This window comes from Danio rerio, chromosome 25, assembly GCF_049306965.1.
Source record: "Danio rerio strain Tuebingen ecotype United States chromosome 25, GRCz12tu, whole genome shotgun sequence".
Classification (NCBI taxonomy): domain Eukaryota; kingdom Metazoa; phylum Chordata; class Actinopteri; order Cypriniformes; family Danionidae; genus Danio; species Danio rerio.
This window is the reverse complement of record NC_133200.1, coordinates 17,271,057-17,284,414: the sequence shown is the minus strand read 5'-3', so window position 1 is coordinate 17,284,414 and position 13,358 is coordinate 17,271,057. Positions and strand designations below refer to the sequence as shown.

At 33.2% G+C, this 13,358-nt stretch overlaps 1 protein-coding gene across 1 annotated transcript in view; it reads right to left on the bottom strand.

Moving 5' to 3' along the window:
- Positions 1-1,493: 1,493 nt before the first annotated feature.
- The window catches only part of parvaa (parvin, alpha a), a 28,562-nt gene continuing 16,697 nt past the window's right edge, over positions 1,494-13,358 (bottom strand). Inside the window, 8 exon segments of the mRNA NM_001002872.2 lie at positions 1,494-2,484; positions 3,689-3,761; positions 4,132-4,233; positions 6,634-6,702; positions 6,779-6,840; positions 7,422-7,441; positions 9,452-9,510; positions 12,609-12,724. Coding sequence (NP_001002872.1) covers positions 2,408-2,484; positions 3,689-3,761; positions 4,132-4,233; positions 6,634-6,702; positions 6,779-6,840; positions 7,422-7,441; positions 9,452-9,510; positions 12,609-12,724 — 578 coding nt within the window. The 3' untranslated portion in view covers positions 1,494-2,407.

The window sequence follows — 13,358 nt, the reverse complement described above, 5'->3', positions numbered from 1 at the left end:
CGTACGAATTCATATGAATTAAAATCGGCACTAAATCAAAAAGTTACGAACTGCCGTGTGATGACATTGTTTAAACGATCACACATTAAAAAAAAAAAAAAAATTGAATATTTAAAAAAAAAAAACATGCACTTTTTCATATTAACTGAAATATATAAACAACACATATCGGACCTATATATGCTTCCTTTACAAATATTATAGAGAATGTTCCATATAAAATCCCTTAGTTACCTAGTATTCTAATCTCATATATAGATCATATAAATCGTTAAAAGTTGTAGGCCTAATTTACAGCAGGCAAAGTTATTAAAAAAATTAAATCCTACTTAATATCATTATTATTAAGTAAGATATTGTTTATTTATTTATTTATTTTAAAGTCTACTTTTACAATTGACCACTGCAGAAATGTTCTAACCAACAGGCCCATGTCATATACAGTACAGATACATTTACACAGATCCTCAATTAATAACCTACTATAAATTAAAACCAATAATGTATGCTAGGCCTATATTTTTGTTTTCACAAGCTTTGGAGACATAACATAAATTCTGCTTTTAAATAATAAATCCCCTATACCTTTCGCCATGAGCCATGGCTGTGTTCAAAATGGCATAAATGTTTTCAAAGTGCAACGCAATTGTCAACATGAAGATCTGAACAGTAAAAATACTTTAAAAGCAAATTACACCTGAGTGATGACTTAGTTTGTTTTTTAATTCCAAGTTCAAATGTTGAAACATTCTAAATGAAAAGGGCATAGGGAGGATAATTGGGAATAGAACACAACCATGAACTATGAGTCTAACTACAGCTCCTGAGCTTACAAGTTTGCGATGCAGTTTGCGAATATTTGTTGGAACGACAGACTTGAGAAATGGCAATTCAACAAACTATCTTTGTAACGACGGAACTTGCAACCTTATTTAGCTAACGATGGTTTTCGGTAAAGCACCCCAGTTCGTTTACCTCAAAAACAAATTGGCTTAGTGTTACAGTATAATATTGTTCTCGTTCGACTACTCTCAGTAGAGCTTCCGCTATAAACGACATCATATGTCGAGTCAAAGAACACATTCGACAGTAGCATGATTTGAGTTTATATACGTATATATGAATATTTGTGTTACAAAAACACATCAATCTGCTTTATAACACATGCATCTATCGTCATATGGGTAATTTTTATGATGGATTTATGGAAGCTTCAGAAAAAAAGCACCTATTAATCACTATTATACAGCATGAAAGACCCAGGATTAAATTTAAAACTTCTTCAAATGCATTCGTCTGACAGAAGAAAGTCCTTTGTGAGTAAAATATAAAGCAGGGGTGCCCAAACTTTTTTTTAAGAAATGTCAAAAACCAACCTTGATTAAGGCTACGGAGCTGAGAGTAAATATAGATGCCATGGGTAATTTCCTAAATTATTTAATAATTTTTTTAAACGACTCAAAAAATTGCTTTATATTAACTAACACATAGTATTTTTTTTTTTTACATTTTATGTATTATAGTAACATTTTACTTAATATAGTAACAACAAAACAATGTCATTCATAAAAAAAATTACACTAGTTTTACCTTGATTTGCTCCCGGGTGTCTTCTGCATAGTCTTCTATCTATTTATATTTTAATAAATCAGATTCATTTACAACATTTAATTGAAACTTTTATTTTCAGTTTGCTTTTTTTGTAGCTCAGCAATAAAACTAACAAATTAAAGCTGCAAGCAGCAATGAAAGGGACCTCATACAAACAAAAACATGTTAAATTAGAAATGACGATCTCTCTGTGGTAAAGGAATTCGCCTCAACCCTCTCCATCATTCCCACTCTCCTCTCAGTTGGGATGTTGGGCCAAATTAAAGGTTACAATGGGACAACTTTGGCCCATGGGCCCCTACATTGGGCATCTCCTATACAGAGCTATTATTGTTTGGGTGAACTGTTCCTTTAAGATAATTTGGTCATACAGTACATACATCTGCTTAAAATAAAGCAACCTTACAGTACATAAAGCGCATGCAAGGTGAGGGTAAAAAATAAAAAGAGTTAATACTGCGATTAAATATATAAGATAGTATCTGTAAAGCTGGGTTATTTCTTTCATACATCTGCAAAGGCACTTTAGGATTAATCCATTTCAAACCATTAAGCAGCTAATTGCATTTCCACAAATAAAAGCCGGAGTTATGCAAGGCTTTCCATGCATCATCTTAGGAATGGAATGCTATCATCAAAAGACATTTTTTTTATGAGTGGTTTTATATTATCTAGATGACAAGAGGAAAGAAAATACTCAAACCATTATTAGTCGTACGTATAGGGGTATAATTAACAGCATATTTTGTCCATCAGTCTGAAAACAGCGTTCCCAATAGAGGCTTCCCGTTCTGGCTCATTCCACGTTTCTGTACCTGGTGAAAAGGTTGTAAATAACTCGCAGCGTCGATTTTAGGTTACAATTCACAATATCTGGAATGAAACAGAAAAGATTTAAATTACTCAAGAACAAAAGCCTTTTTAGTAGTTACAGTTGCCTCGTTTTAGGGCACTTGAGCAGATAACATACACAGATAGTGCACAGATTCTCTAGTTCTGATGATTTAGTGGATTTGAAGCTTAAAATGGTTTTATGCAATGAGTGATAATGTAATAACTCTTCAAGGACACCCAAATGTACACACTTTATAAAGACTAGTTTTTGAACACTTGAAATAATAATAATAATAATAATAACAACATATACTAAGCTGTACATCTGTTTACAATTAATTCACATTTATGCATTTGGCAGAATCTATAATGGATTTAATGAATCTTCTCTATAAAGGACACCCTTCACCCTTGTGTATTACTCCGCCCACATACAGCGACAAGCACTCTACAGTTTGAAAAATATTGCTGCTGTTGGACAATGTACTTTTGAGGTTTTTTTTAGTCAAGAATGTTGTTGTTTGGATTGCAACTATGCAGTTTATTTAAAAGGACAGTGCCTATTTGAAATATTTATCATTTCTGAGAGACAACACGTCGGCAGCCATTAGCCTGTCATACTGAGCAGACCAAAGACGGTTGACGTTGTCTATCGATAAGATAGCAACAGAAACTGCACAAAAAGCCCCTAGAAGATTAAAACAGCTGATCAAATCATTATTACACTGGTAAGTGGTATTTTAAATCGATCTCTGTCTTTTGTATGATGTAGTGCGGTATTTATACTATAATATTTGTAGTGTGTTGAGTGTGAGATGGGACTCTAATATCAGGAATGTGTGCTGTGTTGGCAGAAAGAAACTAGCTCTAAAGTGACGTTAGTGAATTAGTAACTGCTTCTGTTGTTCTATCATTTTATTCTAGCAGAAATAAAACAAATATAACTTTCTCCAGAAGAAAAAATATTATCGGAAATACTGCGAAAATTTCCTTAATATCACTATTTGAAAAAGAATAAATATTTCACAGGAGGGCAAATAATTTTGCCCTCAACTTTATATACATATATTTTAAATGATCTTTCATATTTAAAGCATTTAAGAACTGTACTTTCATGTTAAAAAGCAGCATTTGATAGACGTAAAATATAAGCAGCCCAGTACAGTTCTGACAACACTAATCTTTTTAAAACCCCACAATTACAATGATGCAACGGACTTGCAGAAAACAAAGCCATAATTACCCTCAGGCCTGGGTTTAGGCCTCTCCATTCCACCGTCCTGCATCAGCTCAAAGGAGAAAGACACATTATGAACCTGCAGGTAAAAAAGAAGCAATCATATTTGTGAGAAAGTGGGGTGGACATTAAAAAAGGGATTTCCCCCAAACTGAACATTAGATGGACCTAAAGCAGTTATCTCTGAAATCCACACACAAGGACTGGATATTATAACACAGCTACACATCACTCCACTTATCCGTTTCCTGTGCAGAGGCAGATTACAGATGCATCCTGGTGCGACATGCCCAGTTGGCATGGGACGGGCCTGCTGGATGTGACCCAGGTGAGCAGCCTGTACTCTGGGCTGAGTGTCAGCACCACCCCCTCAGTGACACTCAACACAGCACATCACGATGGCTTCTACTATGAAGCACGCTAACCACAGATGAACTGCTATATTATACCTTTTGGTCAAAATTCTCAGGTGTCAGGAAGAAGTTGTAGAGGGGGACGAAGTATCCTTCCAGAAGTCCCATCAGCAGAACCAGATACACACCGTCTGCAAACTACAAACCCACATCGGTCAGAACAACAAAGTCCTGTACGTATTTACATAAAACAGAGAAAGGATGCATGCAATTGGTTAAAGCAGATATTTTTAAAGTAACTACAGATTTCAAACTCTGTGAAAAGCTGTTCTTTGGAATGCTCCATTCATTAAAGAATCATATCAGAATCTAAATTAGATAGACCTTTAAAGAATCATGTGACACAAAATTATTTTGTGGGTTCGGGAAATTATTGAAAACAAATTGTGTTTGTAATTGTATTTTAATTGTGACTGAAAGGTAAAAAAAATCTAATTATTATTTTTTTTTGTCTGCACCAATAACGATGTGTTGACATGTCATAATGGTGAGTTCACACCAGACAAGATGAAGCATTAAGCATGAGTGGTTTACATGTTAAGTCAAAGACTCAAGTTACAAAGATGCGAAAAAACATTCTGTGGCGCTATTCGTGCAAATGACACAAATTACATGACTCAAATTGATCATTTTGCGCGGTTGACGCACTTAATGCCCGAATCGCTTGACTTGGAAAGTCTGAACTTTATCGGAGATGCCCGCCACATTAACTAATCAGGAGCTTGCTATAGTATGGGGGTTGATAATGAATAAATCATGAATAAGGTATAGCCTTAACCAGGTATAGTTTCTGGAGGAGTTGATGAACTCAGAGTTGTGTGAACCTCTGAAAGGATCTAGAGGACTCAGACATGGCGCCAAACTAAAATACACTGTTTTCAGCCTTCCTAAAGCACAGCTTCTTTCTCAATACAATCCATGTTAGCCATTAGCAATAAAACTAGAGTCCCTGGAGAGACAGAAGCCTTGCCCATGATGCAAATTCCCATCTATTGGGAAGTGAATTTAACGTGTGAATGAATTAAACTCAAAATGTTCACATGTCTATTTACGTGTGAATTTATATGCGCAAGCTGTGTCCGGTGTTCGAGTCCCTGCTTGCAGACATTTGCAGATATCGCTCAACAACTTTGCTTTCTGAAAACACACACACACGCGCACGGCAAAACAAAATCCACTAAAAATAAATCTTAAAAAAAAAAGGTTGTTTTCTTTCAGCGTTTTCGCAGACAGCAACTGTTTTTTTATGAACTATAAAAGGTTGTTTTGCTAATATTAACGTGCGTTTTAATGTCTAAAAAAAGTGGTGGACAGAGTACTGAATAAATCATTCTTAAGTTAAAGTACTAATATTTGACTAAAATTGTAGTGCAAGTAGAGTAAAAGTATCTGTTGTAAATATTACTTAATGTATGAGTAAAAAGTAGACCTTTCCAAAATACTCTAGAGTAGTGAGTATTACGCTGTAATTTGTGGAAGTGTGTAAACATCACATTTTGTAGTGCATTTGATTGCCCAGCAGGCACACAACATCATTAACGTTAATATTAGGTTAGATTTAGGAAATGACATCAGGTGACCAAAATTCAATGTCTAACCAGCGTCTAAGTACAGCGTTATTTTGATGTCCAATAAAGACATCAAATGACGTTGATATTTGGTTAATTTGAGGTTGTGTTGGAAAGTGACCAAAATCCAACATCAAGCCCACATCTTATTTACATCAAATACTGACATTTATTCATCAGGTATGGAAACCAAAATCCAGCGTCAAGCTGTAACATCATTAGACTTGATATTTAGTGGATTTTAGGTTGGACGTTGACGTCGTAGGCCTGACATTGGGTTTTGACATCAATTCAATTTTCATTTCCAATCAAAATACAACGTTCCCACGACATTGGGGTACAACGTCAATATGACATGTTGACATCAAGTGCCTGCAGGGTGTTTAAGGAAACTGCAGACAACATACAGTAATCATTCGTCATCTTCTCATCAGAGACATGCATTTAATAGGGCTCTGGGTCAATGCGTGTAAAGATTTTGGACATCTTTTTCGACACTTTTATGATTCCAAACAGTTTGCTGCAATTAGAAATAGCCCATGTCTTGAAGTAGTTCATTAAGATGCGATTTACCTTCTATGTGATTTCATAGACAAGAAAAAAATTAAGTAGTGACTGCGGAGTTAAAATTTTTTCACTGACATTACACCAAACTATTTTCTCAAAAGCCTTCACAAACATTGGTAAAGTTATTAAAGATTTCTCTATATGTTTGATGACTGTCCATTTTGATAATTAAAGCTTTAGTTCACCACTGTAATACCATGTAAATGAGTGTCTGGCACAGTTAAACGTGTTTGGAACGACATGAAAAGGCAATAAATGATGACAGAATTACAATTGCACTTGATTTACTGAACAGACGGTCTTACATTGAGCTGCTAACATTTATAATAATGACTCTAATACTTGATATTCCATAGCTTGATCCTCAATTCATATTAATTACAAAACGCGTTGATCCATTTACCTGTGTATCCAGTTCAGCGACCTCCAAGTTGAGTTTATTCAGGTGTTTGTTGACGAAGGTAATTAGAGTCTGTGGAAAGCAGATGCATGTGTGGTCAGGAATGCCTTAGGATGTCAATTCAGCTAATATTTGTGCTCTTTCATACCTTCTTCACCACACTCAGCTTGTCGGGAGCATGATCAAACAATGTATCAAAAGCATCACGCTCTGAAAGAGAATATGTGCATGTATAAGACAACAACTAAATGTTTCAAAGAGACCGTGTACTAGGTTAAGTGTATTTGATCAAAAACACAGTAAAAACACTTCTATTATAGTATATTTCGAAAATAAAACAGTTCCCTATAACAGCAAAGTTGAAGTTTAATATTTGGAAAATTAATGTAATACATATTTTTAATTTAAAATAGACATTTAAAATGACACACTAACACACACAAAATGATCAATTTTAATGCATCCTTGATGAAAATAATCAATTTCATTGTGTGTACACTCTCAAAAATAAAGGTACGCAAGCTGTCACTGGGGTGGCATCTTTTCAAGACGTACATATTTGTACTTAAAGGGTCCATATTGGTACCTCAAAAGTGTATATTAGTACCTAAAAATTTTAAGAGGAACACTTTTGTACTTTTTAGGTACTAATATGTACCCTTAAGGTATTAATATAGACCTTTAAGGTACAAATTTGTACCTTTTGGAAAGGTACCACCCCAGTAACAGCTCCTGTACCTTTATTTCTGAGAATGTAGTATGTAAATGATAGAAATTTTCTGTATACTTACCATGCCTTCCAGATAATGCCCTATAAACATAAAAATACATTTATTAAAATATGATAAAAAAACACAAGTACACTGTTAGAAAACAAAAATGTATATACAAGATTATTCTGCCCATATCAGAGATTTTACAATTAACTGGTAACGATTTATAATGAACAATAAATTTAAATATTTCACATTTAAATGGCAGTCATTTATTATTTAGGTAACCTTTAAAAAGCCCCATAATAATTAAATTTAAATAAATAATATTATATAATAATATAATCAATAATAATAATATATAATCAAAATACATTACTTAGAATATATAGCAAAAAATAAAATAAACAATAAACACACACACACACACACACACACACGTTTTATTTTAATTAAACATATTGATATAAGTTTTTGGAAATGTGAAAAATGTACTTGTAAATGTAAATTTTTATGCTTAATTTCAGAATATTATTAAAAACTGATCAACAGAAATTGATTAGTTTATCCGTATTTGTAAAAATTTTAATAAGGGTTAATCATTTCAAGTTATACATTTAATTATGGATGCACAGTAGCCAAGTTTCCATCCAAGGATTCAAATTAGATGTATGTGCAAAACTAGAATATTGCATAAAAGACGAGCAAATAAAGCAGCGTTTCCATCAAATGAGTCAAAGAGAACAAAATCGATTGATTAACCAGGGCCAAATATCAACAGTAAAAAAGAAATTTGCTTGGGTAGGAGAAGCTGCGTGAATTTTTTCTTCATTTAATAAACGCCTCAGAAAACAATATGACACACAGTGAATACGTAATTAATAATAAAGAAACACTAATACTAAAGTGGTTAAGGTGTTTTAGAATAACCAAAATAAACATTTGAGATGTTTTACAATGCAGTCAGCCTGCTGGTTTGTCCACTCACCGACATTTTTACCATCACAACAAAATTACATGACACTTTTAATGTACATACTGGAGTTTGTTTGGTAAATGTGTTTCATTTTTGTGCATTTTCAAAATAAATGTGTATCTTGGCATTTCAACCAACTGATTTTTATGTGCATATCCACAATGCAAAAAAAAAGCATAATCGTGTCCAATAAATCTTCTGATAAAGAATTAAACGGAAAAATCAGCATCAACCAATATGGAATATTGTGCCAATATGCCTTACTTTTAGCATCACATATCAATTACAAATCTACAAGTGTTTGTTATGTAAAACACACACATAACAGTTCACAATCAAACATCGGTATCTACATTGTCCAAAATAAGCTACAATTGTTAACATAATCGGAATACTGTGAATTCCTACTTCTCATTCATCTATTATAAAACAATGGGAGGTATTGAATTTCTGCTAATGCTACGCTTGCTGAAATCCAGGTGCGAAAGGCGGCTGTCATTTGAGCATGTGGAAGGGTGATCAAATTGATCGGGCAAGTCTGGGACAGCCCTGGACAGTGCTTTCTCCCCATGAGGCCCCCCCTCCTCCTCACTCTCTAATCACTCCTGCCAGCCCTCAGCCTGGGCAGCCGCTATACTGTGTGTGATAACAGCCTCGGGAAGTCCACAAACACACACACGTGCAAAAACACACACTTATCTCCCCAGCTGCCAGGTGCCTGCTGGACGACTCTGTAGTCAGCTGTGCACATATGTGTGTGTGTGTGTGTGTGTGTGTGTGTGTGTGAGAAACAAAACAGCGGCAAAGCTAATCCAAACACCATCTTGTAATCAGTGATCCACCGCAGAATGATGGAAACATATGAAAGGAGTCTTCATAAAAGGGGTGGAAGATTATTAAAGGCTGATATTGACACTTAGTAAAATGACGTTTGCTGTTTGTTCAAACTACTTATTTAAACAATTGTTGGGATTTTTTTTTTTGGGAGAACTTAATTGTTTTATGTTCGATCCACTCGTAAAAACTAACAAGTTTAACTATTTCCTTTATTAATTCCTTCATGTTGTCCCAGGACAAATCGATTGTGTGGAACCCAGCATTGTTGTTGTTTACAGAGATTGCAGTTACGTACTCTGTGTTGCCTGTGATCTCCTCCATAACTTGACGGGACTGAAGAATTCCCTCACGTTTCTAAGATAAAACAAATAAGAAAGCACATGTCAGAAATTTATAGAAATTTGAAGTGTTCGCCTATGAAAATATCTGTGATGAGAAAACAGCACAACATGAAACATAAGATGAAGACAGTGATAACAGAATTCTCAAGCTTTTTATTTTTCAATAAATTTCCATTACTTTACAAGTTATTATCAGTGATTAAAGTTTAACGATACACAAGAATGATTTTTTATAATAAACTCAAATGTTTATAAGATTTATTCATTTAAATGGTAATTCTACAATTCTTACATTGAGTTGGAATGATGAAATTCAACAGAACTTTCTTTAGGAAAGTAACATTTAAATTTGTATAAGAGATTTTATAAGAATATTTACATTTAATAAAAAAGTTTTATTAGAAATAATGCTAATATTCCTTAAGAACTTTAAGGAACCTTTAGAATATTCTGTAAGAAATGTTTATAAGAATTTTAAGTAATTATAAAAGGATGCTAACATTCTAGAATATCTATAAGAAATTTGGAATTCTAAATATTTTTGAAAAATGTGTCAATTCTATAAAACATTCTATAGGAACATTCGATTATGGGCATCAATTCTCAAAGAACATTTCTGATTATTCAACATTTACATTCTATTAAAATGATGAAGTCCTACAGCAGGGGTGACCAAACTCGATCCTGGAGGGCCGATGTCCTGGAAAGTTTAACTCCAACCCTAATCAAACACACCTGAACCAGCTAAACAAGCTCTTACTAGATATACTAGAACGTTTCTGGCAGGTGTGTTGAAGCGAGTTGGAGATAAACTCTCCTGGACACCGGCCCTCCAGGGCCGAGTTTGGACACCCTTGTACGTTTTAAGAAAACATCAATTCTATAAGAAACCTCTGTAAAAATTGTACAATGTTTACATTTTATCAAAATGTATTGGTTTAAGTGTTGATTAGCTGTTTAGTTATAAATGTTTATAAAATGATTTTATAAAAATGGTAACATTTAATAAGAAAATTAAAAGAGAAATAGTCTAACAACCTTCTCTGAGAATTCAAGAAGTTTTGAAATTCTGTAAGAACATTCTTGAATATTATTTAAGAACATTGTAAAAGAGCTTCAATTCTGTAAGAATGTTCTAAAAAAAATTGCCATATAGTTGAATTGAATAAGCATGTATTTGGACTGTGGGGGAGTAGCAACAACATCCTAAATTAATTATAAAAGGATGTTTACATTCTAAAAGAACATTCTTTAAAAACTATTTAATGTTTACATTCTATAAAAACTGTTTTGAAGAATGTTTCAATTCTATAAAACATTCTACAGAAACATTCTATTAGAGTATCAATCCTAAAATAATATGTCAGAGTTTTCTACAATGTTTACTATTAAAAACCCAAATAAATTATGTCCTACAGAGTATTTTAAGAACATTAAATTTTTTTTTTTAAAAAGTGTGTAAAAATTATACAATGTTTTGTTACATTTTATTTGAGATTTTTAAAGAATGTTTAGGTTTTACAAGAAAATGAGATGAAAATATGTTTACATTTGTTAAGAACATTCTATAAGAATTAAATAGAACATTCTTACACTAGTGGTATGCGGGCTTCCTTCTAGTGGTACGTGGAGGAATCAATTATGTCATATGTACATGCTACATATTACAAAATTTATTGAAAAATGATTTGTATATGAATATGATGACATACAGCCTATAATTATGAGGTCCAGGCAACATTTCTAAGTGTTGATGAACAGGCTACTATATGTTAATTCTTTACATTTAAGTACAGCAGTTGTATTTTTACCTTGTAATAACAGTAACCTACCATTTTTAACTTTTAAAAGCACATTTTAATTTAAATGTTGACGTTTTTAGTTTTTTTTTTTTTTGTTTACATATAAGCACAGTACAGTCTTAACATTCAGACTATTTATAATGTTTAAAGTGGCTGACAATAATAAATATTCTTAATAATAGTAATTAATCTGCCACGTTTTTGAACTGTGCAGAGCTGTAGTTGCTTAATTTGGTCTACTACGCTACTGTATTTCAATACTGCTCATTTTGGTGGTACTTGGAGAGAATTTTTTTTTCAGGAGAGAATATTTTTTTCAGAAGTGGTACTTGATGAAAAAAAAGTTTGAGAATCGCTATTCTAGAATATCCTGTGAGAACATTGTAACAATAACATTCATACATTCATTTTCTTTTTGGCTTAGTCCCAAATTATTATTATTAATCAGGGGTCACCACAGTGAATTGAGCCACCAACTTATCCAGCATAGGTTTTTCCCAATGGATGCCCTTCCAGCTGCAATTCAACACTGAGAAACACCCATACACTCTAGCATTCACTCACATACACTACGGCCTATTCAGCTTATTCAATTCACCTATATCGCATGTCTTCGGACTGTGGGGGAGTAACAATAACATTCTAAAATAATTATAAAAGATGTTTACATTCTAAAAGAACATTCTATAAAAACTATTTAATGTTTACATTCCATAAAAACAGATCTGAAGAATGTTTCAATTCTCCAACACATTCTATAGGGACATTCTATTAGAGTATCAATTCTGTCAGATGTTCCTACAATGTTTACAATTAAAGTCTATTAAATTATAGTTTCTGCAAAACAGTCTTTAGGTAAAAAATACTTAATGTTCACATGTTTTAAGGACATTCTTTGAAAATGCATAAATTTGAGATTTTAAAAGTACATTTATATTATATAAGAAAATTCTATAAATTAAAAATATATGAAAAAATCTAGAAAATATAAATCTAGAAATAATGTTTACATTCTTTAATAACATTCTATAAATTCTCCAGAAGGTTCTGTAAGATTTGTAAGAACATTCTATAATGTTTATATTTGAATTCTAAGAATATTAATTCTATAAAACATTCTATTAAGAGTTCCAAATCTGAAAGAACCTTTTTGATTTTTCCTTGACAATAGAAACCAAAGACTATAAATATTTGTATTTAATTCAGTATAGAAAGAAACAACATATTTAAAGTCATATCTCCACATCTACCACTATAATGGCAAAGATTTAGGAACAGTTAGTGAAAATCCCAGTCTAAAACTACATACCTGAACCACAACCACCTGAATAGACACATGGTCAGGCAGTCTTATTGGAGCTCTGAAGTGCTGTGAGAGTGCCACCAGCAGGTGAAGGATGGCCACTATGCTCTTAGCGTGAACGGCTAGAGAACATTTCAAGAAAACAAAATAGATTACTTCAAAGAGTTAACATTCCCTGGCTTCACTTGAATGAATTAAAACCAGTATTGGCACAAAACAAGCAGAGATGTCGCCTCAGCTCGGCGAATTGTTACTTAAGGATTGATTTCCGCTTCCATTTAATACGAAAATCAATGGTGCATAAATCTTTCTGCCTCATAAAACAACCTGCAATCTCTTTAGCGTCTCTTCCACATAAGAAGAGGGACGGAAATCCTCTAAAAGACACTGTTACATCACCTTAAGTGTTTTCCAAGCCTTTGAAGCTCAAAGCTACAAGGAACACACATCAATAGTGCTTTAAACAGACGTTACTTTGTTGCAAAGCTGTTTTTGGGCAGCACAGCATGTCTAAGTAGACACTTTAAAGTAACACTCCTCTTTTTGGAGGGGGGGGGGGTGGTGGTGGGGGTAGTAGTAGGCTCATTTTACAAATCCCTTTGAGTTAAAGATTAGAGTTTAACTATTGCGTTTTCCTATTTAAAGCTTGTACCAAGACTGAAGTACAATTATCTCTATAATCTCATTTTGGTTATGGATATTACATATCAGAAGCAGCCATACATGCAAAAAAAAAAAAAAAAGTAGAAATCTGGA